This window comes from Stegastes partitus, unplaced genomic scaffold, assembly GCF_000690725.1.
Source record: "Stegastes partitus isolate 25-593 unplaced genomic scaffold, Stegastes_partitus-1.0.2 Scaffold1862, whole genome shotgun sequence".
Classification (NCBI taxonomy): Eukaryota; Metazoa; Chordata; class Actinopteri; family Pomacentridae; genus Stegastes; species Stegastes partitus.
Window position 1 is genome coordinate 47,613 of NW_007579593.1, and position 24,441 is coordinate 72,053.

Below are 24,441 nucleotides of genomic sequence, written 5' to 3' on the forward strand. Positions count from 1 at the left end.
TTAAAAAAATTCCTAGAGATTCCCTGTGAAGCTTTTTGTTTATTTATATTTTTATATGTACTGTTTTTATTTGTTTTATTTTATATTAATGCATTCTTCTTTGAAAACCCACAGATAAGTTATACTGAACTGAAAATATAAAGGCAGCTTGTAATATTCTATTAAATTCTATCCATCCTGTCGACTGTCCCGCTGTTCCTGAAGGACTCGGCGAGGCTGACAGACATTTTAGTCGACTGGATCATGTTGACAGACATTCAGAGCTGTCTGAGACGATTTCTTTGGACGTCAAATGGTAACTGATCTGCAACATCCACCCGCCTCTTCTCATCTTTCTGTTGTTGTCTGTGTCATCTGAATAAAGATGCATTTTAAATGGAAAATCATTCAAACTTATTTTAACCACCGTACGTTGGGTGAAGTCACCGATACACATCCTTATGGCTCAGTCTGTGGACTTTTCAGTAAATATTACAATTTAATACAACCTATGTGAAAACTGCTGCTCAGTACAGGTGAGTATCAGACAAAGACCCACCATTTCCTGTTTGAGGTTCCTTAAACTTAGTCAGCATTAATATTTAATATTTAAAATAATAGTTCTGACTCAATATACTGTATCCGGCTGATTGTCAATATTAAATTTAAAGCTTTATACACCTGACCAGGCTGTGGATCAACTCACTGGTTGAGAATAAGTCACCAGTCAAACAGTTCAAAAACTTTTTGTGCACAACTGGCTAAATTTAACCCCTTCTAAACATAACAGAAATTATATATTTTTTAAATGTTTTCTCTAAATCAGTGAAGAAGAATATCTGCATGTTGTCTTTATACGTGTGTTCAGTGTGTTTCCTGTGTGTTTCAGCTCATCACCTCCTTCCTGCTGCTGTACATTCACTGCTCAGCCTGTATTTACTTCACATTCCCATAGGAAGTGAGTGGAGCTGCTCTCAGCCAATCAGATTTGCGGATAACGCTCCGACAACAAACAAAAGATCGAGGCTAGCCGAGCTTATTATACTTTGTCGATCCGTCTAGCCTAACGTTCGTACTTACTTTGCTCCCAGCGCCGACCTGCTCCTCTGCCTTTTCACCACTTTCCTCTGATCCTGCGCGGCAGATCGTCTTCTTCTGGCGTCTCTATTTGTGGCTTTGTGTCACCTAATGTCAACCTGAGCCATTTCAGCGATCGCTTTGCCTTTGCTGGCCGAGCTAAGCGCGTTAGCCAGGTTAGCTTCTCGGCTAACCAGCACTGGCTGCCTCTCTGCGAACAGCGAAGCCAGTTAGCTTAGCCTGCTATCTAGCTAGCTTTGCGAAACCCCCTTTAAAACTTGACACTGACGGACACAAGTGGCTCTGGCTTGTTGCTGACAAGCCATTTTACTAAAACTCGTGTCGTAGCCATGTCTGGACAGTCGTCGGGCTGCGGGTTTTTGATGTCGGTTGTTGTCCACGGAGACTCGGCTCTGAACGAGCAGGAAAAGGAGCTCAACCAGCGACTCCGACGGCTCTATCCAGCCGTAAATGAAAACGAGACTCCGCTCCCTCGATCCTGGAGCCCGAAGGACAAGTTCAGCTACATCGGGCTCTCTCAGAACAACCTCCGTGTGCACTATAAAGGTATGACACAAAGACACACTCGAGTTTAGCACTTTATTGCCCAATGCTAACGCTAGCTTAGCCTGACGGTTAGCGGATCAAAGCCAGCTGCCGTTGTGGCTAAAAACAAAGTAGGCTAGGCTAGTAGCTTCATCAACAACAAGACAGAGGACATCTTGCAACCCGACCAGCTGGCGAGCTGTATCCACAGCCAAAATTGACCTACTAGCTCGTTAGCTACTGTGCTACCCTGTTAACCAGCTTGTCAGCTTCATTAACTGTCACCACGAAGCTTCTACGGCGGACAGTTTGTCAAGCTATCGATTGAAATATAACACAATCGCATGTAATGGAAAAATCCTCCTCTAATAAAGTGCATCTGAGGGTGTTTATGCTCGACTTGAGTCAAAAATATATCGTTAGCCAAAATGGACTAAGGCTAGACAAGCCTGTAGTAGGCTAATGTAGCATTATTAGGTAATTAAATGCCAGGAAATACACAGTGTCAAATATCATGATTGGCCTAAGTTACTCAGAGGAATTATCAGGCTTCCAGTGAAGAAGCTATTCATGATAGGTTAGGCAGAGGCAGTTCTTCTCTGCTGAGGCTTTAATATCAAGTGTCTTGTCTGACATTCAGGTTGGACTAGTTGCTTAGCAAAGCTACCAAGAGGGTTTTTGGTGCAGGCCTACAAGAAGAGGCTAGTATAGAAAAAAAGGTGTAACTGTGCTTCCTGGGTGTGTTCTACTATTCTGGGTCTGGCTGGCCCTCTACATTCACTCTTCCTTGTTGCAACTAGAATGTTCTGTCTTTGCACCACAAATGCACTTTAGCATTCAAACATCAGAAAACTTTCACATGAAGCACCTCCTGGGAGCAAAAACAAATGATCACTTCAAGAAGTCACCCTGTCTGAACACTGTTATTCCACAGTGTTAGACTGAACAATTCAGGCCATCTATGATTAACTAGGTTTTTTTTAATGTCAATGTTATATCAATTATGGATCCTATGTTATCTAAAACCCACCATAGCTATTAATCACTAAATGCTGTGTTGTGTGAAACCCACTTAACAGGATCTGTCACTTATTCATTTTACTCAAATTAAATGTCACTTGTGTCCCAGCACCAAATGCTGACAGATAATTGATAAAATACTCATAAGGACCAGAACTGGAGTGATTTGCCCTTTAATTAGCACATATTTTAGCAATCAGTTAAAAAGTTCTGTACATTTTAAGGAAAAAATGACAGAAATGAACTAGTTCCAGGTACTTAAATGCAAGTATTAGTTAATTTCCTGAGTCATTAATAACAAGAAGCTGAGTAATGTTGGGTTTCAGAGTGTTGGCCAGACTAAACAAGATATTTTAATATATTAAGTTGTGCTTTGGGGCATTTCATCAACCAAACAATAAATCTATTAATTTAGCAAATCACAAGCAGATGAATACACAGTTGTTGTAAATGTAATTAGGGCTCCAAGAACTACATCAGTGCTCCATTTTGAGACTTTTGTTGAAAAAATAGCATAACTGTTTATATTCAGGTAAACATGGTGATGTCATTCACATTTCCACACAACACATCCAAAGATTGTGTAACATCTGAAAACTACTAAGTCTGGACGGAATATATGGTAGAAAATAGGATTATTGTTACAATTACACAAGATGTGCCGGTAGCGTCTGAGAATCCCACATGACTAAAAAATAAAGTGTACTGAGAACAATAATGGTAATCATCGTGACTACAGCGATCTGAATCTTGAATAGACTGAGACGATCAGTCCAATAATCCGTTAACTGACTCATCAGTAATCATCAGCTATTTTAGTTTCTGATTATAAATTATTTAATTAAAAAATAAATAAACACTACCTTAACTGACTTTAAAAATAATCTTGCAACCTTTGTTTTGACTGTTCGTGACCTTAAAGTTTTTGTGTTTTCCTGACTTTAACGCTGTATCCATCTAGCAACCATTTTGTCACAAGCAGAAATGTAAAATGGAGGTGAGAAGTTTAAGTTGTGTCCCATCTACTGAAGTTCATTCTCCACATTTGAACAGATTCTGGATATTCTTAGATCAATTTCATCCACATGACTGATTGAACCTGCTCGTGTCGGCTAACCGGCCCTAATTTTATCATCCTGTGGAATAAGAAATGCTTCCTCACAGGACTCAACAATATGATTTCATTTCCTGACCAATATTGCAGTTGAGATTAAATTGTGCAAATTTGTTATAGATTTTACATAAACAGTGCTGTTGTTTGAGGTCCTCCCAGAGTGCTTTTTCCCCCAAAAATAAATAAATAAAAATCTTACATTTCATGCAATAGTCTATTAGTGGCACATTGGACATTACTCAGTATTTCCAAGTGCATTTAGAAGTTTATTAACAACAACACCCTAGTTTTCCACCTATTGTAATGACTCTAAGCATTACTCAGCATAAACATCATATATGGCCCCTAATGATGATGCTGCTGACAGCTCTGCACTGTAGCTGCTTGAGCTAATGTTAGCTTTGAAGACTGACAGGAAGAGCTGCTTCACAGTGCCGAACACAGGAGGTCCAGATTCAGAGCATTTAAGGTGATAATCTCGTCACCACTGACTCATCTTCAAAGGGTATTTATAAAAATTTAATCTAGTTAATCAGTATTATCTTTGGGTGTCACTAAGCCAGTTTCCTCTTCTCACAAGCCTGTGGAAAATGTGTCACACAATGAACAAAAAAAAAATCTGTGTGTAACATAAATTATGCAGTTAATAAAGGAAAATAATACTTAATCAATATCGGGACAAGCACAATTTGCCTTTAGGCTGTTTTTTTTTTTTTTTTATAGGTTTAAACTTAGTGTGTAAAAAGTTTCTGGTTTATGGTATAGTGTGTGCAAAAGCCCCACCTCTCTTCTGATTCTATCTGACAGTAACTTTGGCATTATTTGTTCAGTGTAATATTCTCAGATCACCTGCAGGTACGGTTCCTCTGGCTTTGAACCTTTTGACATTGAAATCTGCTGCAAAGTTATGCTCTCTGCCTCTTAAAATGGCTTTGTCATGGTCAGTTTTTGGAGTTTAATTCTCTCCATAGCAACTAATACTTAAAAGATCCACTTACAATCCTTAAAAGTGAAAATCATGAGCATAAGTAGCTGCAGAGAAGCATCTCTCCCTGTCTTCACAGTCAGCATTGTTCTTACGTTTATGATAATTGAATGACTCATGATCATTTGTAATAAACTCCACCTGTCTGTGTGCTACCCCAAACTGAAGGTCATGGAAAAACCCCCAAAGATGCAGCGTCTGTACGGGCCACCCACCCCATCCCAGCCGCCTGCGGGGTCTACTACTTCGAGGTGAAGATCATCAGTAAAGGCCGAGATGGGTAAGACAACGGACCAACACATTTCTGAAGAGCACAACATTTGCTGACTTTTAGCGGTGTTAGTAGCTTGACTATAAAGATTGTCAGAGTCTTTAGTCTAAAATCCAAAAACTCAGCAGTTTTTAAACTGTTTGGAAGTATCCTAATAAGTTTGCAGGCTGCTGTCTTCATCATCAAAATTTCCCTCAAGAACTTCAGGCACTTCATTTCATGGCAGCATCCCTTTAAAACTGAATTTCTGTTAACATGCTACATGTTGGCATCCTCATAATACTTTTTTTTGTTGTTGTACTAAATGGTTTGCAACAGTGCGTACTGTTTAGATTTGCTTTAGGATTTAACATTTTGGGAGAACATGAACGTATTACATGGGAAATGTTAGCATATAAACATGCTATGTATGCACACCAGAACTCCTACCTCCTGACATGAAAACACTGCAGATCTAATGAATATATTGGCCTGTTGACAAGCACATGTAAGCATGTTAGCATGCTCATTTTAGCCGTTAGCTAACAGCACACCAGCACTAATGAACCCTGTCGGCCCTGTGAGGCTTCTCATACACTAAAACATGAAACTGGATGAATTCAAAAATGGAGGGACAATTAATTTTACATTTTCTTTTCTGGTGTATGATAAACTTAATCCTCTTTTAGCACAGTTATTGACTTTAAATCTTGTTAATCGTGTAAATGGCCTCCAAACTCAATTATCATAACTAATAAGCTGCTCGTGTTGGACAATATACGATTTTTCACAACATAGAGAGTTTATGAAAGTATAAAGTCCACACAGATTGCTGGTTTAATCTGGATTTCACCCTGCAGCAGTTTGACTGTTATTGTAGTGGCTTTTTATTTTAGATGTAAACTCGCATCAGGATTTTACACACAACAATTTCCCATGATGTCTGTATTATGAATTTGGTTCATTCATTGGAGTAAGAGGTTAGATATGAATAGGGGTTGACTAATGCTGATTATTAGTAATCAAGGAGATCGATGACTGATATTTGGATCAGATACTCTTTTGCAGTTAAAATGAAAATCTTGTTGTTAAAATTTAAAATGATCCAACTTCTAGCCACAAACTTCATTGAAATACTTTTGTTTATTTATGTTTCACATGTTTGATTAAAAGAGAAATTTTGTTTGAGACCACAGAGTGATGACTACAGATAGAAAGAGGAAGCATCAGAGATAGTAGTGCATTTTGAATCATTTATCATCGGTTTTAAAAACTGATACCAATAATAAGAAAACACTGAAGAGTAGATCCATACCCAGGTGGATAATCTGTTGACCCCCAGCGCTAAAGCAGTTTAGTTTGTCTTCAGTAGGATGCCATGGTGTTTTTGTTCAAAACATAGTGAAAGCTCACAGCATATTTTAGTCTCATTGAGATTCCTATAAGGTGTGGACATTCGACCATGTTAAATGCAGGAAGGTTTTGGTTGTGTTTAGTCACTTGAGGTGAATCAGCATGAATACTGATATAGGTCATGCTTTTTTAACTCTGTAGGACTCCAGACTGTAAACCATTCTGAATATTTTTTCATGCCTCATGTTTTGAGTCATAAGCCAAGTTTAGTAGCAGATAGCAAATGTGGTTTGTTTGTTTGTTTGTTTTTAGAGATTCATATCAGGAAACCACAAAAGGCTTTAAAGTCTAATGAAATGCAAGCATGATTAAAATCTTCTCACTACTGGAGGTCAATTTGTAATCCTAAAATAAGACTTCAGTCATCTACAGGAGTTCATTCTGCTGCTTAACAGCCACAAATCACATGATTTCGATGGTTGTTTTCAATTAATTAACCTTCTTTCACTCAAGGTGAATCAATTCTTTGATAGTCAGAGTCCCAAAGTGTCCATATTTCTGTATGTTTAGAATACATGAAGCTGAAAGCTGTAAGAATTAACGGTGCAGTTACATGTTTCTTTAGACCTTATTATCCGTCCAACACTCTTGTGTCTCTGATAGAATCATGGCCAAGCATTATTTTAGTTAGTGATCAATTTTCTCAACTAATTGTTTTGTCAATGAATACAACAGTTCAAATGATGGTATTGAATGTGTTGGTTTGTCCAGAACCACTAAATACTCAACACGAGACAACAAAAAGCAGTCAATCATGACATTTGATAAACCGAAACCCTTAAATGACCTCAAGGACCTACTCTAATTGTTGCAGCTTAAATCTCGACAGCTATTGGATGGATGTTTTTCTTGACGTTTTGCACCAACATTCATGATCCCCAGAGGATGAATCCTCATCACTTCGGTCATCACCTGAGTCAGTCTGTGTCATTTCAGATGCTTGTGTTTTTCTACTGTCTCAGATTTTGCTCAGAGTTCACTTATTTGATAAGAGACCTCCAAACTAAGTTCTGTAAAATATTTTGGCAGAATTTTAGGAATTTAATTTATGTTCAGACTGAATTTTATTTATTTATTTTTTTATAGTTTCAGTCTTTTAAACAACCCTTAATTGTGAAGCCATTTTAAAGGTTCAATATCTCCAGACATAAAACTCCCACAGCCATGAAGTTTGGTGAGGACACAGACAGAACAGTTTCCTGCAGATTCAAATAATTGAATAGTTCTGCAGAGGACACAATTAGTGGTCCTTGAAAATAGAAATAAGTGCAACAGTTTCAAATGAGGGTGGTATTGTGTTCCTACTCTAACATCAGTAGATGTGTGGCAAAACAAGGTTCTTTTTTTTTCACATTTTGACATAAAATTTGCAAAATTCACATCAAAATACTATTGCAGATCTTGGTTTTGGTTCCTAAATGACAAATGGTTCTAACATCTGAGGTGGTGGAGCAACATATTTTCTGAAGTCTGTCTGAATCGACACAGAAATGATCTGGCTGAATTTTAATTTACGGCCTTTTGCCAATCAAAATTTGTGATAGCAGTATTACAGATAGACAACATAACACAATTAGTCAGTGTTATAAAAACAAATAATAAAGTTGTTGAACTTGTTCAAAGAGCTTAGTTATCTGATTAAGAAACGGAACGGCAGCTCAGGAAACGTGTCTTTCAAGCACCTTTTCGGAGAGTTATCTTTTGGAGAAATCTCTGGCCCACATGCGTGTTCATACGTTCGGGGCACAAAACAGGGAGAACATGCTGCTCACACTGAGGCAAGCGATGGTTCGTACAATGTCTGGGATGATGTATGAGGCTCAAGTACTTTCAGGTGAATTCCACAACATGTCCAGCCTGCTTTCCTGAAGAAAACACAGGTCACTTTACATCACTCTGTAGATGCACCATATTGCTGCTTCAGACATGAGCAAAGCTCAGCGCTACACAGGATGCTGACTTTAGAATGGTAAATACTACACGATAGCATACATGCTAGCTTTTAGTATCATCAGTTATGATGCTGTTAGAATATGAAAGCTATTGAGAGGTTTAGGAACAGAAACACTTGATTGGTAGCTGCTGGGGTGATTGTCACATTACAAACTTTGATTCTCAGTTTGAGTTTTTTAATCTGATTCCATCTATTTCTTGATGGATCAAGTAGTAGCTCCTCCACATGTCCAACAAATGTGTAACTTCCTCTTCTCTCCATCAACCCCCTTCACTGTTGTTGTTCTTGGTATTTATTTCTACTGGACTGTGAGGCAAAAACAAAAGTCCGATTTGGGCCACTTCAGTATGTACTGCAAATGCAGATTTACTCTTCTGTCTTTCTTTATAAATGTGTCTCCTCTGTCTGTCCCACAGGTACATGGGCATCGGCCTCTCAGCTCAGGGTGTAAACATGAACAGACTCCCTGGTAAGTTGGCACATTGTGTCATTTTATTCTTCTCAGTGTTTGTTTCTGCTGTTGTTGTGCGTCTGTTGGCGTGTGTGTCTACTGTATATTATACAATAAATCTTTTGCATGTTTGTGGCTTGCATTTTTCCTGTGATTTGCCTTGGATGTACTCGATGTAGGTGCGACTGAGTTGCTTCAATGTTTAGTCTATTTATTGTCTGATTAAATGTGCATGTTTGGGTTGGAGGTGCTGAAATACAGGGTGTCTACAAATGCGACAATCCCTGAGGGGACATGAAAATAAATGTACAAGTTTCATTCCATTCAGTGAAGGTGCTCCCACTCCTGCTGTGTCCTGACAAGTCCACAGATTCAAGAATTTAGATTCATCCATCCATCCATCATCTATATACCGCTTAATCCTAACTAGGGTCTCAGGGGGCTGGAGTCTATCCCAGCTGAATCAGGGTGAAGACAGGGGACACCCTGGACAGGTCACCAGTCTATCACAGGGCTACACTTAGAGACAGACAACCAAGCACACTCACATTCACACCTACGGACAATTTAGAATCACCAATTAACCTCAACATGTTTTTGGACTGCGGGAGGAAGCTGGAGAACCCGGAGAGAACCCACGCTGCGCTGGGAGAACATGCAAACTCCATGCAGAAAGATCCCAGGCGTTCTAATCGGACACGAATTGGGGATCTTCTAGCTGTGAGGTGACAGTGCAAACCACCGAGCCACTATGCAGCTGAAGAATTTAGATGTGTATCGCACATTTCTGTAAATAATTACATTTCCCGATTCACTGAATAAAGTATGGAGACTCTTTAGAAAATACAGATACTTGTAGAATTGAGATGGCATGATAATTTAAATACTTGGAAGACTGAAGTTTGTTGTATTTTACTAAGAAACAACTGCAGCGAGTAGTTCTTGCTGCTGTCAATATGTGTACTGGACTGTGATGTCCTAGCAAACTCAAATGTAGAATACTTTGTGACCAAAAAGCTCAGACATACCACTCCACATATTTTATCTCTGAAATTTAATAAAAATGTGAGGAAATGTGTCCTAAATATAATTTGTTTTAATATAATGTAACACAGTATTTGCGAACTGTATGAGTGTATTGTAGGTTTAGATGTGTGCCTTTAAAAATTCACATTTCTTTCCTTTTTAAAGGTTTGAGTATCTATATATATTATTACAAATATGCACAAATATCACAATGCCGACCTTTTCAACGTGATTACAGGACCGTCATTCAAGTCTTTCAGCCGTGGAAAACTTTAAATAAAATTGTTATACACACTGCTGCATTTAAATATGAATGTTAGCATAAAGTGAAGTATCATTAGTCATGTAAACAGCTTGGTAAGAGGATTGTCCTTCTTGTAATAAGGGCAAACTCCTGAATGGTTCGTGCATCTAAGTGTGGTCAACAATCACTTCCTATGGTGAGGATACAGATTTTAAAGTTCTCGTATTGTGCCCCTTCCCCAAATCATTGCTTTTCTGAATGAGCTGCAATTCAGTTGATATTTCATCCTCATTCTGCTGTCTGACAACAGAGGAATATGATGTCAGTGCATGTGTGAGTTCAGAGTGGTGATGGCTTTTGGGAAGAAACTGTTCTTGAGTCTGTTTGTTTTGGTTCTGATGCACCTGTAGCGCCTCCCTGAGGGCAGCAGGTCAAACATGGCAGAACCAGGGTGGGAGTTGTCCTTGATGATGTTTTTTGAGACAGATGAGGACGCCAAGGAACCGGAAGGTGTGGACCCTCTCCACACACTCGCCGTTGATGTAGAGGGGGGCTAGATCAGTGCTGAGCCTCCTGAAGTTGACAATGATCTCCTTGGTTTTCTTGGTGTTCAGAGCCAGGTTGTTTTCTGAACACCAGGCTGTCAACTTCAGGACCTCCTCTCTGTAGGCTGTCTCGTCTCCCCCTGTGTCGTCAGCGAATTTCACGATGAGATTGTTGCTGTGGGCCGGACGGCAGTCATAGGTTAAGTTAAATATTCCACCATCTCTGAATGTAACTCAGTGTTACAGTTTCCACTGAGCTCTGACCTGTGGACAGGCCATCAAAGCTAATGTTAGCCACATTACCCTTACAAGGTACTAACACTAAGGATTCTTCAATTGTTGTGGAGACCATTTCTAATAACCTTAATCCGCTGGGTGTTCAGTTTCTCAGATGCTGGGAGTGGACGAGGACTCCTGTGTTCACTCTTACAGCAGAACATTTTGTGAGTTTTGTTTGTGGTTCAGACAGTTTAGAGTTGAACAGCAGCAGCTGCAGAAAGTAAATACATCTGATGGACTGTGAGGCAGCTGCTCATTCTGATTGGTTCACTTGGAAGCAGTGAGTGGGCGGAGCTATGCAAAGGTTTACCTGGATGACTACTGGTTTGTGGTGATAAGTAGCACTTTGGTCAAACTGGCTTCTTAAGCTGGGATTATGTTTACTTGTGTAGGAGTGACAGAAGTGAACGTCTTCATTTTATTTTGCACCTCCAAGTTTATAACAGCCACAAGCACAATAACATAGATTTTCACTGTGTTGGATCGTTGTTTTAGAGAAACGGTGCTTTAAAAACCCTCTCTTATACAAAGAAGCACATTAAATCAAGAAAGGCATTGTTGCAGAGTGCGTATCCACAGCTTGGTAGTATGAGCACATTTCTGCAGCTGCTGTTCTTTGCCATAGCGTGGTACCGCTGCCGTCCGCTGAGGTTATCAGGCCAAACAGGAGGCCCGGCACCCGGCCACCAGTCTGAGAACTGGACCCACCCAGGAGCTCCAATCTCCTCTTATAAAGATAACAGGAGGCCCAGAGCAAACCGCAGAGTCGCAGCTGATGGATAGAAGCTAATGAGAATTCACTAATTGTAAAGAAGTGATGCCAGACTGCTGCAGAGTTGAGTGCTGTCTTCCAGTGATGAATGTTGCAATGGCAGGATTAATTCTGCAGCTCAGCAGTAACTCACAGGATCCTGCCACTTGGTTTCTAACATTAAAACAGCCCTGAGGCCATTCGTGCTGCAGTACAGGCTGAGTCCCTCCTCTTCTGCCTGAGAAACAAAGACTGGACAAATAATCCCAACACACACATGTCAAAGTTCTGTTTAATATTTGATGTAGATGGTATGTTGGAGCTTTTAATACCCTCATATGAAAGGCAAAACAAATGCAGAACCCTCATTTCAAATCATACAGTTAAAAGTATTTCACTTTTTTCTATTTATTGCTCACCATAACTAATATTTACTCAGGTTGCATAAAGACTATTGAAACAAAAAAGGCCTGCAGTCTGTAGATGCTTGAATTTACATCCGAAGAAAGCTCAGAATGCTAAAAGCATCTCCCGATTCTGGGAGAATATCCAGGTTTCTGGAAAAACCGACTGAGCTGTGTCCTTCTGCTGTCACACTGAAAACGACAACAAGCTGTTGTGGTGATTGAAATGTCTTTTTTGCCAAGTTCAGTTCCCATAAGACTGACTGGACATGTCCTTGAGCAAGGCATTGAACCACTGCAGGTTTTGGTTTGCCGACTCTCAGTGAGATGGTTTCGCTGTATGCAGGTTAGAATCACATGGGGATGTTTCAGCTTCACATTCTTGTTGCAGGTCACAATGTGAGTAGTGACGCATTGTTTCCATTTTTGTACTGGATATGTTTTCCAACTCTTCAGGACTAAAGCATCAATTTTTGACTTGGGATGTGCTTGCAGTTGGTCCCATTTTCTCAAAGGGTTAAAACAAGAATTGTGGTGTCAGCTTGTGTTCACAGGCTGCATCCCTTCAACGCTTCCATTCATTGTCTATGTAAACAGCAGTGTAGTGCATTCTGGTGGCACTGTGATGTGCTTCTAGAGACGTAGCTTCACTTTCACTTTTCCTCATTTGCATTAAGTTGAATTCTAGGCTACTTCATGCATATCAGGGGCGTCTGCCTGCCACTAGACACCTTTGGAAACTCCTGAAAAACAAGTGACGTGACCCCTCGTGTCAAAAACGTAACCTTAAGGTTGCAATGAAATTCATACGCAATAGACATCTTTCAGATTTTAGTGGACATTTTCTCTGTAAAATAGTGCAGATTAGTTGAGGCTTAGTCTGACTCACCGGATGTAGGATGTGGGTATAAACCTGCCATTGGCTGCTCAGATCAGATCAGCCGGCCTCCTCCTCTCCTTCTGCTATCTGTATGTTATGGTTTTCAAATCCACCTCACTACAGGAAATAATAACAACTTCCAGGCAGCAACCTACCACACTGAATATTCAAAGTTTTGCCAAGAGTTTGGATCATTGCAGTAAAGCAGCGCAGCTATTTTTTTTTATTGTTTGTGGATTATCCATTTTAATGACAGTTCTCACCTCCCTGCACATAAATGTGCCACCAAAATAATGCCACCATCGCTATTTTGAGTGTGCACTGAAACCACAACCTTCATTTAGCCCCGCCCAAGATGACCGTGATCTATTTAAAGAAATACAAACAGGCCAGGACAATTTCTTTTCGTCTGTAGCAGAATGGTATTTGTTCTAGTTCATTAGATTGGTCTGGTTAAGTGAGACTATTTGAGGCTCTAACCAGCTTAGCTTTTTTAACTCTTGTTTGTTCAAAATTCTGTGATTTATTTATTTTAAGTCTTTTGTCGGGCTGCACAGTGGCTCGGTGATTAGCACCCTCGCAGCTAGAAGATCCCCGGTTCTCGTCCCGGTTAAGTCGCCTGGGATCTTTCTGCGTGGAGTTTGTATGTTCTCCCTGTGCAGTGTGGGTTCTCTCCAGGTTCTCTGGCTTCCTCCCACAAGGTCCAGAAACGTGCTGAGGTTAATTGGTGGTTCTAAATTGTCCGTAGGTGTGAATGTGAGTGTGCTTGGTTGTCTGTCTCTAAGTGTAGCCCTGTGATAGACTGGCGACCTGTCCACGGTGTCCCCTGCCTCCAGCCCCCCACGACCCTAGTGAGGATTAATCAGTGTACAGATGATGGATGGATGGATATAAGTTTTGAAAACACTCAATTTTTTTTTTCTTCTGTTACAAAAAACTCCAGTATTTTTCCTATTTACTCATTTTTACAAGGATCAAATTGTGTCCTTGTTTCTGTCTTGAAATTTGGAAGCGTTATTGTTGCTGAAGTAGTTTAAGATGTGACCGTGTGCTGTGTCTTTTGCATTCACGTCCTTCAGGTTGGGACAAGCACTCATATGGTTACCACGGAGACGACGGCCACTCTTTCTGCTCGTCCGGCACTGGGCAACCCTACGGACCTACGTTTACAACGGGTGACGTGATTGGCTGCTGCGTTAACCTCATCAACAACACCTGCTTCTACACAAAGAACGGCCACAGCCTAGGTAAGGAGCTCTGAAACCAAAGCTAGCACCTTACACTGCTCATATGGTTTGTGTTTAGCCTGTGGAATAGTAATGTTTTTTTTCATACAGTTTTACATATAAATTTTACAAAAGCGAATACAGTAAATAAAGCCATTCCAACAAGTCTAGCTGCAAATGAGAGATTGCAGTTTATTGTCTTTATATCTCTCTGTGTTTCTTCTCTGAAGAAGTGCTTTATGTAAGACTTTAATGTTTTGTGCAAATCTTGTCTTTGAAATAAAGTTTAGCTTTTGAATTTTAACTAGAATTATGTAGTGTGCTTTTATATCTCCAACAGACAGAACCTAAACAGTGAAAACATATTTTATGTTTGGATTGTGTCCTAGTGATTCATTTGTTTGTCAACAGCCTAAACTCCAAGCAGCAGTCTCTGACTGTTTTTTATTTTGATCCTGTCACATTTTTCCTCTCTGTGGCCCATTTTCACTGCACTATAAAGTGCTGCACCTCCATGGAACAGAACAACCATGGCGAGAAGGAGAGAGAAATGCCATTAATCCTCATAAAGAAAAAAATGAAAGTAGAATTTCTTTGATTATTTCATTTACAGAAATGTTTTAAAAATCTGAAATCAACATGTGCCACATTTTCCATGCACCCACAGGTGTTACCGATACTAAACATGTTGTAGATATGTTACTATTTACATTCGTAATTACCGTAGTTTCTCACACTTGCAGTTCACCTGAAAACTACCTGAATTTTTGTCATGTGACTGTTGGTCACTGCTGAGTCATTCATTCAAGTTAATATCTGTTTTATTTATTCCACATGGTCATACTTGACTTATAAGCGTTAAAATGGCTTGTAATAGGTTACTGCAGAAAGATGACAGTAATCAGATTACCTCTGCACGTGTAAACACGTGGACTGTGTCCTCCTGCTGTGTTCAGAAATATAAAAGGACTCTTCATGCTGACACTCTCCTCTCTTACTCTGCAGGTATTGCCTTCACAGACCTACCAGTAAGTACCCACGTTTTGTTCACTCCCGTGTTCTAATCTTTATAGTTTCCATAATTAATCAGGACTGCAGGACTATTTATAGAGATGAAATGTTTCATTTCCTTCAGAACATCCAACTCCAGTCAAAATGTTGATGCTGTGCAAAATAGTCAGAGAGCATCAGTTGTTGATGATTGGGCAGCTGGAGATTCTTTAGATGGAAAAAGTGGGACACTTGTGGAGGGTTGGATAGATTTCACATGTCTGACACCTGAAATAAGACCTTGACAAGATAATTTGGTAGTATTATAATAATAGATTACATAATTAGTAGATCTTGAACCTGTTGGATTTTTGGGGATGGTGACATTTTTACAAAGTAAAAAAAATTATATTTACTAAATTATCTTTTTGAGATGGAACCAACCTAGTTGCATTTGAATTGTTTCATATTCTATTCAAAATAGCTTAACATTCACTAATGATTACATTTAGGTCTATTAAGAGTAGCACAGGAAGTCCATGGAAAAACGTTTTCTGTCTTCTCAACTAAACCACGTTGTCTGTACGCTGTCGAGCTGGTGATAGAATTCATGGCCACACTCCAATCATAGACGTCTCTTTTCTTGCTTATCAAAATGTCATTTTAAGTACAATAATATTAACGTGTAAAGGTCAAACAGTATCTCATGGTTCACTGCTGTCAAGTAAAGACACAAACAGCGGTCTGATGTACACTCTCAGTGGAAACTTTCTACATATCTGGCGGAAAACCAGACTTTTAAACTTTAGCTTTTGTCAATGCAGCAACTGGGCTAGTTTAGTTTGGAGGGTGAATCAAAGTGCGAGTCCGGAAAAGTTTATACATGTAGCTTTAGCACTGTTACTTAGACTCCTAAAAATGTTATAATGTATAGGGGGAATGGGCTTAAAAGCTAACAGCTAGCAGCTGGCTAGCGTCTACTCAACAAGCTGTGAAAGTAGCTATGTGGTTTGCTAACTAGCTAATGTAGCTAACAAGTATAAACATGATTATGAGTGATGTGATCCCAAGCTTCTTTCTCTGCGTTTTTGCTCTTTTGAAATAAGCTTTTATATTAAAAATCTGGACCGTTGGGGGATTTTTGGACTTTTTATAGAAACTCTCTTCAGAACCTTCACTGGAGGCAAAATGTTTAGAGGCTGGAAAACCCGATAGCTTCAGATGTTGATGATTGTACAAGGGGACATGTGTGGAAGGGTGGACAGATTTCACACCTCTGACTCTGACACCTGAATTAAGACACTGACAAGAGTATTAAGAAGTATTATGATGAGTTGAATCACATAATTCAATGTATTATTAGGACAGACAGGGTTACACAAACTACTCTTATGACAGAGGTAGATATACATTCTAAACACAGCTGAACTTTGTTTTTGTCACATCAGGAGGGATTGTGATGTTAGTTTTATCCAGTCAAAAGCAGGCACATCCTCTAAAGTGTGTTGTGTACACAACAAATTAAATTTACTTTGTTAATGAAGTCCAAAATTCGTTTGGAGGCTCTAAACCTACTGTGAGGAACTTTTGACTCCTCCGTCTGGCATTGAGATTAGTTACACAAACACTGCTTTCTCTAAAGTTTCTTTATTTGGAGAATCAGAAACTTAGTCTTTAATGCTTCCGCGGTTTTTCCACGATACTCTTAGCCACTGGAGTTTGCTTCCTTCTCTTGCGCTGATAAACCAATCGTTGCAGGAATGTTGCTACAGACTCCAGATTTAAAACTCTGATATAGTGTGAAACACAGAGAGATTTACGTGGCGCTGATAAGCTTCATCAGCATTATGTGAACTTGTTTGGCCTGAATGTAACACACTCTGGCTTTAACTTACAGTTGTCGCAGACCTGACAAAATCCACTATTTTTTAGTAAGCTTTGTGTGCTACACACCCTTTTACCCTCCAAATTAGAAAATGTCACATGAGCAAAACACACAATTTGATAAACAGGGTCATTTGCAGTCAGCTGTCTTTTTTTTCTACAAGAATAACATCAAAAATCTTGGAAAACACATTTTTAAACCTTACATACTCCAAAAAAACCTTTCAAATTTATATCATCAGGGTTATTTTTTACATGTTTACAAAGCTCTGCAACAGCCACACAGGACATTACCCAACTGTTGTCACATGCTGAGTAGTACTACCATGATGAATGAAAGGATTTGGTGTTTAACACACTGGTGGAGTTTCTCTTTAAAGCTGCTACAGTCAGTATTTTATAATACCCCTCTGGAGGTTCTCTATTTGAACGACTGGAAAAGCACACAACTGATGCTTTTGTCTGTTATTCAAGGTGCTGGGCTAGAATTTTAAAGAAACTAAACACGTACAGTTTTTTTTGTCGGTAATGGAAAATTCCATTTTAGTTTCACGCATTAAATTAGGCAAAAACATGATCTAATTTGTTTGCTCTGAACTTTGAGATTCAAGGCCGCAGTAAACAGTGGCTGAAGAAGACCCCAGAAGTTTCTGGCTCATCACCTGACTGCTTGTATGTTAACACAGTTACTAGTCGTGACTCAGACTAGCGTCTTTATCGTTATTCAGCACCCCGAAGCATTTCAAGAGCCACATGCTTTTCTCAAGACTCTCTCAGACAACAAACTGAGCAATAAGGAATGCGAATACCAGGTTTAAATTCATCAGGTCACCAGAAACATGACTCCCAGTGTTTTTGCTGGTCTGCTAATCAGAAAACAGTTTGAGTCATTTTAAAATGCCACATATCAGTGTTGTATCCACACCTTGTTTCTGCTGCCTCCTACTGGCCAAAATCATGGAAGCTTAAGTGCTATTTAATTACAACAATCAAACCCCCCCCAAAAAACAGTTTCTCATCAGCTCCCGTGCTTCCTTGCGCCTCCTTACAGACATTCATTCCAGTGGGATTCAGGCATGTATTAGCTGTGTTCAGATGTGAGGGAGACACTTGTTGTAAAGTTTCACGTTTTTTTTTTTTTTCCTGCTTTCTCGGTGGCAAATGAAAATGGGAGCCGGCTGTTTTTGAGGGAGAAGAAAATAAGAGTCTTAGTGACAACAATAATCCATTGAGCAGCAAAACAGAGCTGGCGGTGGTCCAGACATTCATGTTCCTCCAGAGTTGTGCAGTGAAGTGCGTCACCTCGGCACAGCTGACCTTTGTGGTTATTGGACCATGACAAAGACGACTCTGAGAGACACTCGCAGCTTTGTGCTGCTGTTCTTATGGGGACTTTAATCAACTCTATTTGTTCCCCAGCCCTTAACCTAATCCTTACTCTGAGTTAAACAAGTTCTTTTATGTTTGGGTACTTTTCCAACAAATACCAAAAACAAGAAAATAGGCTCTTTTTGGGGGTTTTACTATTCAAAACAAAAAGCTAAATCACTGTGAAAACTGGGCCATTTTTCTGTTTCTCTGTGTCCATGAACATTGAGAATCAAATGTGGAAAACAGCATCTGGGTACTAAAGTATAAACTGTTTTCCTGCCAGATGACAAACAAAATAGCACATTTTTCTAACAAAAGCAAGGTTGCCATTATCTTTAAAAAAAAAATGGGGAAAAAAACCTTTTGTTTTTGGCTTAAAATGCAAAAGAAAAAGAAAGAAAGAAAAATAGGAATGTCTTCAGTTTTTTTTTCTTGTTTGGTTTAAAGTGGAAAAGTAAAAAATGTAGATTAAAAAAGTAGGATTACATCATAACCCCCAAATCTGCTGCTTTTCTGACTTTGTTACACTTGATTTTTATGATATTTGGACATGAAAATGGAAAAATTTACCCATTTTAAAAAAATTTCCCCCCATTTTTTTCTTATAAAACTGAAAAAAACTGACAATTTTCTTGTTTTTTTTTTTTTTTCATTGTTGTGTGCAACAGAAAATGACAAATGGACCCAATTTTTCTTTTTTTTTTCTTTCAAACAAGGGAAAGAAAAATGAGCCCATTTTCTTCCTTGTTTTTTCCCTGGTTTTGGTATTTGACAGGAAATGGATTATACTTTATTCCCCCGACCCTATCACTCTAAAATATGAATTACCTTTAATCAAAGACTGAACCTCTTCTAATTTGAATTTTAAGATCAGTCTGAACCCTATACCCTCACCCTACATACTACATTGTACATTCCTGCCCGTTTTATTATCATACCCTCGGTCCAGGATGGAATTATGACTATATCCGGGGTATTCCAATAAGTGGGCCTCAAGATTTTCGTTTTGACAAAAACCAGGATTATGACATTATTTTATGACAATAAACGGGCTGTTTTACTATAGGTTATATAGGAAATGATTCAGGACTTTGACATTTTATGATTATAAATGGCATATTCTATAAAGTGGTTTGACATTAAGTGGGCACCACTGGATAGTGACTTTTTTTATTCCCATTGTGAAAGGGGATTTGTAGCCTTGTTTCTATTGAGTCGTCAAGCAAATTTGAAGCAACCTTTTAAATGTTGCCAAAAAATGTCATAAAGGAAAACGTGAATTAGTCTTGTTTTTGATCAGCCGTTTCAGAGGGAATAAGCTGCTGCATATTGTTGGCAGAAGGTGGCGCTACAGGCTACACTTTTTCCATCATTTCTTCATCAGTACAGCCGATAGACACATGACACTTTAGGATGAAAACACATTTGAGTTCTGGTAAAAACTGACACCAGACCAGTTTTTTTCCCATCCAGGTGTCACAGTCTGAACACTGAATCTGGTTTCTGTTCATTTTTTTTTAACCAACTTTGAGCATCAATATTATGGGATGTATGATAGTTTGAAGAGTAATACTGCAGCAGTTTAATGTCTATGAAACAGAGTGATAGAAACAATCTTTGGTACCCTGGATGTGTTTCTGGTTTCTGATCGTTTACAGAAAAAAATGCATTCTGGGTAAACTTTCAAGGCTCATATCAGCTTATGTGATGGTGGTTGGTCAGAACTAGTTCTAGACAATGAAAGGATCATTTTTTTACACACATTTGGTAGCAGGATCATCTTCTAGACACGATTCACTTTGTTGTACTTTTTAAAAGAATGAATGTGTTTTTCCTCCTAAAATGTCATGTGTCTATCTGCTGTACTGATGAAGTTCTGAGGCTCAGAAATGATGGAAAAAGTCCATTAAAGCGACAAATGTGGACCCTCCTCTTTGGACTTCAAGGGTCTGAAACTTTGAAAATATTCATAGTATGAAGGTAAAACTTTGCACAACTTCATTAAATATACAAAAGTTACTGTAGATCTAAAAAATCTGATGATTCTGTGGTCTGGTTTTTGACGAACAGTTATTTTTTTGTATGGAATGATCCTACAAAGCACACACACTGTTCAGTTGTAAAAAAAAAACAAATATAATAATAATTAAATAATCCATTTGAAAACAATCGCTGTAGGAATGACAGAAGGCATGAATGACAAACTGCAGGTTGTTGCAAACTGGAGTTTCTCAGTCGATCCCTGATGGAGACATTAATCTGGAGGTGAGGAAACTGTAGATCAATGGAGTTCTATTAAAACAGTAGACTGGCAGGTCAAGTGCCAAAACTGTGCAGGACCAAAAGTAACTCAGAAATCTCAGTACCTGGCAGTGTAATCACTGACTCATTGGTCCTGACGAACTAATCAGTGCATCAGTCAGCTGGATGGAAGCATTACAGTCAATCTGTGCAATAAAAATCTTCTTTACAGCCCCTTTAATGTCACAGTAGCTTCAACCCTGGTTCTCTTGTGAAAGGTTGCCCTGTCAGCCTGCTACCACAGTTTCATAGTTTAGGCTTTGTCAGCTTGTAAAATCCAAATTTTTGGGCAAATGATAGGCAGAATCTTATTTCCTGAGATTTTCTGTTTTCCTGTTTTTTCCTCTTGTTATCTCCTGTTTTGATTTATTGTCCAGATTACATTCCAAACCATGTTTCCTCTATCATCCTTTACTGTCTATGTCAATTCAGACAGATTTCAGGAAACACGTTGTTGCACTGTCTCATATTGAGTTCAGAGTTTATAATTTGTTTTTTGGGATCCAAAGCCAAGTTCTGTAAAATAGTGTGGCTGAATTTTGAGAATTCCAGATGTTTTCAGACCTGGGTATTTGTATATTTTCACCCACAGAAAGACATCTTACCTGTGAAGCAATTTTAAGGGTTCAAAATATCCTAAAATCTGAGCACACAGAGAAAATTGAATTTAGCTGATTTGAATCATTGACGTTTGTGGATTTTGCACTCTGGGGAAAAAAAAATCACAGTGAGGTTGGCATTGTGGCCCCAGATAGTTCCTGTAAGTGTATATATATGGATGTGTCCATGTTTCCTACAAAAAATGCAGTCTTTGGTCGACATTTCAGTGACTTTTGAGGACTTTACCATCAGTGAAATGTGATGTGTGATACGTGTTGCAAACCAAGGCTTCTAGCTTTTTGCTATTTTGACAAAATGTTGAGGTAGTTTCACACAAAAACACTTACAGAAACTTTCTGGGGCGCCAATACCAACCTCGTTTCAAGGTGTTCCCCAATTTGTCCTCTGCTGGAGCCACTCAATCATTATGACCTGCAGGAAACTATTCTGTCTGCGTCCTCAAGCCAATTTTATGACTGTGGGAGTTTTATTTCTGGAGGTACCAAACAACTAAAATTCCTTTAGGATGTTTTTTTTGGGGTTTTTTTTTTGAGGGTGAAAATAGGTCTAGAAGCATATAAAATTCTCAATATCCAGAAAAGTATTTTACAGAACTTTGTTTTGGGTGCCAAATAACAAAAAAGTAAACCGTGAACTAAATCAGACACAGTGGAGGAACACTGCTATGTGAAATCAAAGGAACTGATCCTCGTCTTAACTCTCTGTGTTGCAGCCGAACTTGTACCCGACTGTGGGCCTTCAGACTCCAGGGGAGGTGGTGGATGCAAACTTCGGCCAGCACCCGTTTGTGTTTGACATAGAAGACTACATGCGAGAATGGAGGACAAAGATCCAGGCCCAGATCGATCGCTTCCCCATCGGAGAGCGCGAGGGCGAGTGGCAGTCCATGATCCAGAAGTAAGACATGTGGAATTATTCCAGTTTAAACCTGTAATGTGCATTTTGACTGTGGCATAATAGAGTTTAGAGAATAATTTGAGCCTTAGTTTTGGTTTTAGTCACATTTGGTGCATTTTTTCCCCCTAAATTTAGTCTAGTTTTATTTTTTAAAAAAAGCTTGCTATTACCGGTGGAATTGATATCTAACCTGTATGGTTCAGTTAAAATGTACAATGGTGCATTTTCTCAGTTAGTGTAAACCAAAGAAATTGTCTAACGATGCTTTCAAATGAGGCTTTTAACTGATATATCTATGATAAATCAGTTAAAAGCAGCTACAACTACTGTTTTTGTATCCTGCACCACAAGCTTACCAATCATTTAGCTGTGTGACAGTAATACGCCTGCTTTTCCTACACTTTGAGGTCTATTAATGCTTAGAATCAGTTGTTTTAGCAGTAAATGTACATCTTAAAAGTATTAAAATGAAGCTGACCCAGTGGTCGAGTGGTAAGCATGCAAAAATCTTTCAAAATCACCTTGCAGTTAGCAAATTAGTTTCATTACCTACTACTATATGAATAACATCTTAAATAATTAATTACTTTGTCTTTTTTAAAAAGATGTTTTTCATAAGTAGCCAAAATCCAAAACACATTGTAGAAAACTATGAAATCCATACATTTGAGAAATTGGAACTCGTAAATATTTGGCAGTTTTATTTGCTAAAAATTGCTAAAACAATACATCAGAATGGTTGTAGATTAATCTCCTGGTGATCGAATAATCAGTTGAGTTGTTTAACCTCTTCAGTGCAACATAAGCTGCAGTCAGTCGCATCAGGTACTGAAACGTGATGGTAAATGGGTCACAGGGCAAAGTGTGTAAATACTGTTGTACCAATGAGGTCTGGAGAAATTAAGAAAACACCATTTCTGCTTCGTTAATTATAATTATTGCTGCATAAATGTTATGTGGTGATGCAGCCAGCCACCACAGCGTATGTACAGCAGATGTAGTTGTTTGGGTAATATATTTTTAATCGGTTGAATTAGTAACAGAAATGAATCGATTCAAAGTGAATCATTAACATCCGTGAAACAAACGCATTAATCTTTTACTCATTCCTGTCAACAATAACAGTCAACAGATGGTGCACTGATAAGTAACAGAACTATCTCAATAGGTCTTACCTGGAAACAAAGAGCAAAACTCCCATTTCAGGGAATAACGGTCAATTGTTAAGCTTTATAATATTGTCCACAGTATTGCAAATGTTTTAAGCATTAAATTAAAAAAGGAGAGGAAAGTTTGGAGCTGCTGCTGTAGCTCCAGTCATGCCATCTGACTTCTGTTTCCAAACTGAAATCTCAGACTTCCATAGAAGCCATTTTCTGATTATGAAGTCGTGTATGTTTGAGATGTGACCTTCGTCCATGAAGGGATGCTAAAGCTTCAACACAAAACAGTGCAGGAACAATGGCTCTCCTGTGGTGTTTTCTGGTGACACATCCACAGATCCTGATGGTGCGTCCTTATTTTTGGAGTTTACACTAAAACCACTGCCAACACGAAGCACTGAGGCCCAGATGGACCAGTCCCCACAAAAGAGCTGTGATCCAGAAGTAAAAGCTGCGGACTCGGTTCCGCCTCATGTCATGGCCTGATGGGATTAGCTCTGTGTGGCTGTGATTACTTGTCCTGAATGGATTTAATCTCCATTTGATGGGGATTGGAGTGGAGGGTGGAGTGGAGGGAGTCTTTGCCTTCATCCAGAGGAGTCGCCTCACGGAATGGGATGAAAGCGTGGAGTTTGAAAGCTCATGTCAGCATCATTGTCCAGTTTAGAGTGACAGTAACACGATGATCAGTCGGCGAGAACGGAGGCTTCTCAACACAAATCTGAGATTTATAGCTTGAACTGTGTAAGCAACACTGAGGAGGAATGAACTTCAACAAACACTGTGAGAACCAGGGGCCTTATTCATACAAAGGTTCTCAGATTGAGTTTAGTTTTAAGATCATTACTGATGGTGTGTTTACATTCTAGTATTCATAAAACATGTCGAACATAAAAATCCTCACTTAAGCAGGTTCTGAGGATCCCAATTGTGACTTGAAATTGCTTAAAAGTGCTTTCCGGTATAAAAACACTTAAAACAAAAGTCAAACAATTGAGGTCAAGATGCTGCTGTGTTATATGTGATGTGAATTTACCACCAACATTTTATGAAATACAACTTTACCCGAC

The 24,441-nt window shown here is 39.0% G+C and overlaps 1 protein-coding gene across 1 annotated transcript in view; it reads left to right on the top strand.

Moving 5' to 3' along the window:
• The first annotated feature begins 911 nt into the window (after positions 1-911).
• The window catches only part of ranbp9 (RAN binding protein 9), a 36,255-nt gene continuing 12,725 nt past the window's right edge, over positions 912-24,441 (top strand). The window contains exons 1-6 of the mRNA XM_008302721.1: positions 912-1,623; positions 4,890-5,001; positions 8,755-8,807; positions 13,998-14,165; positions 15,150-15,172; positions 22,024-22,208. Coding sequence (XP_008300943.1) covers positions 1,407-1,623; positions 4,890-5,001; positions 8,755-8,807; positions 13,998-14,165; positions 15,150-15,172; positions 22,024-22,208 — 758 coding nt within the window. The 5' untranslated portion in view covers positions 912-1,406. The remainder of the gene's footprint in view (positions 1,624-4,889; positions 5,002-8,754; positions 8,808-13,997; positions 14,166-15,149; positions 15,173-22,023; positions 22,209-24,441) is intronic.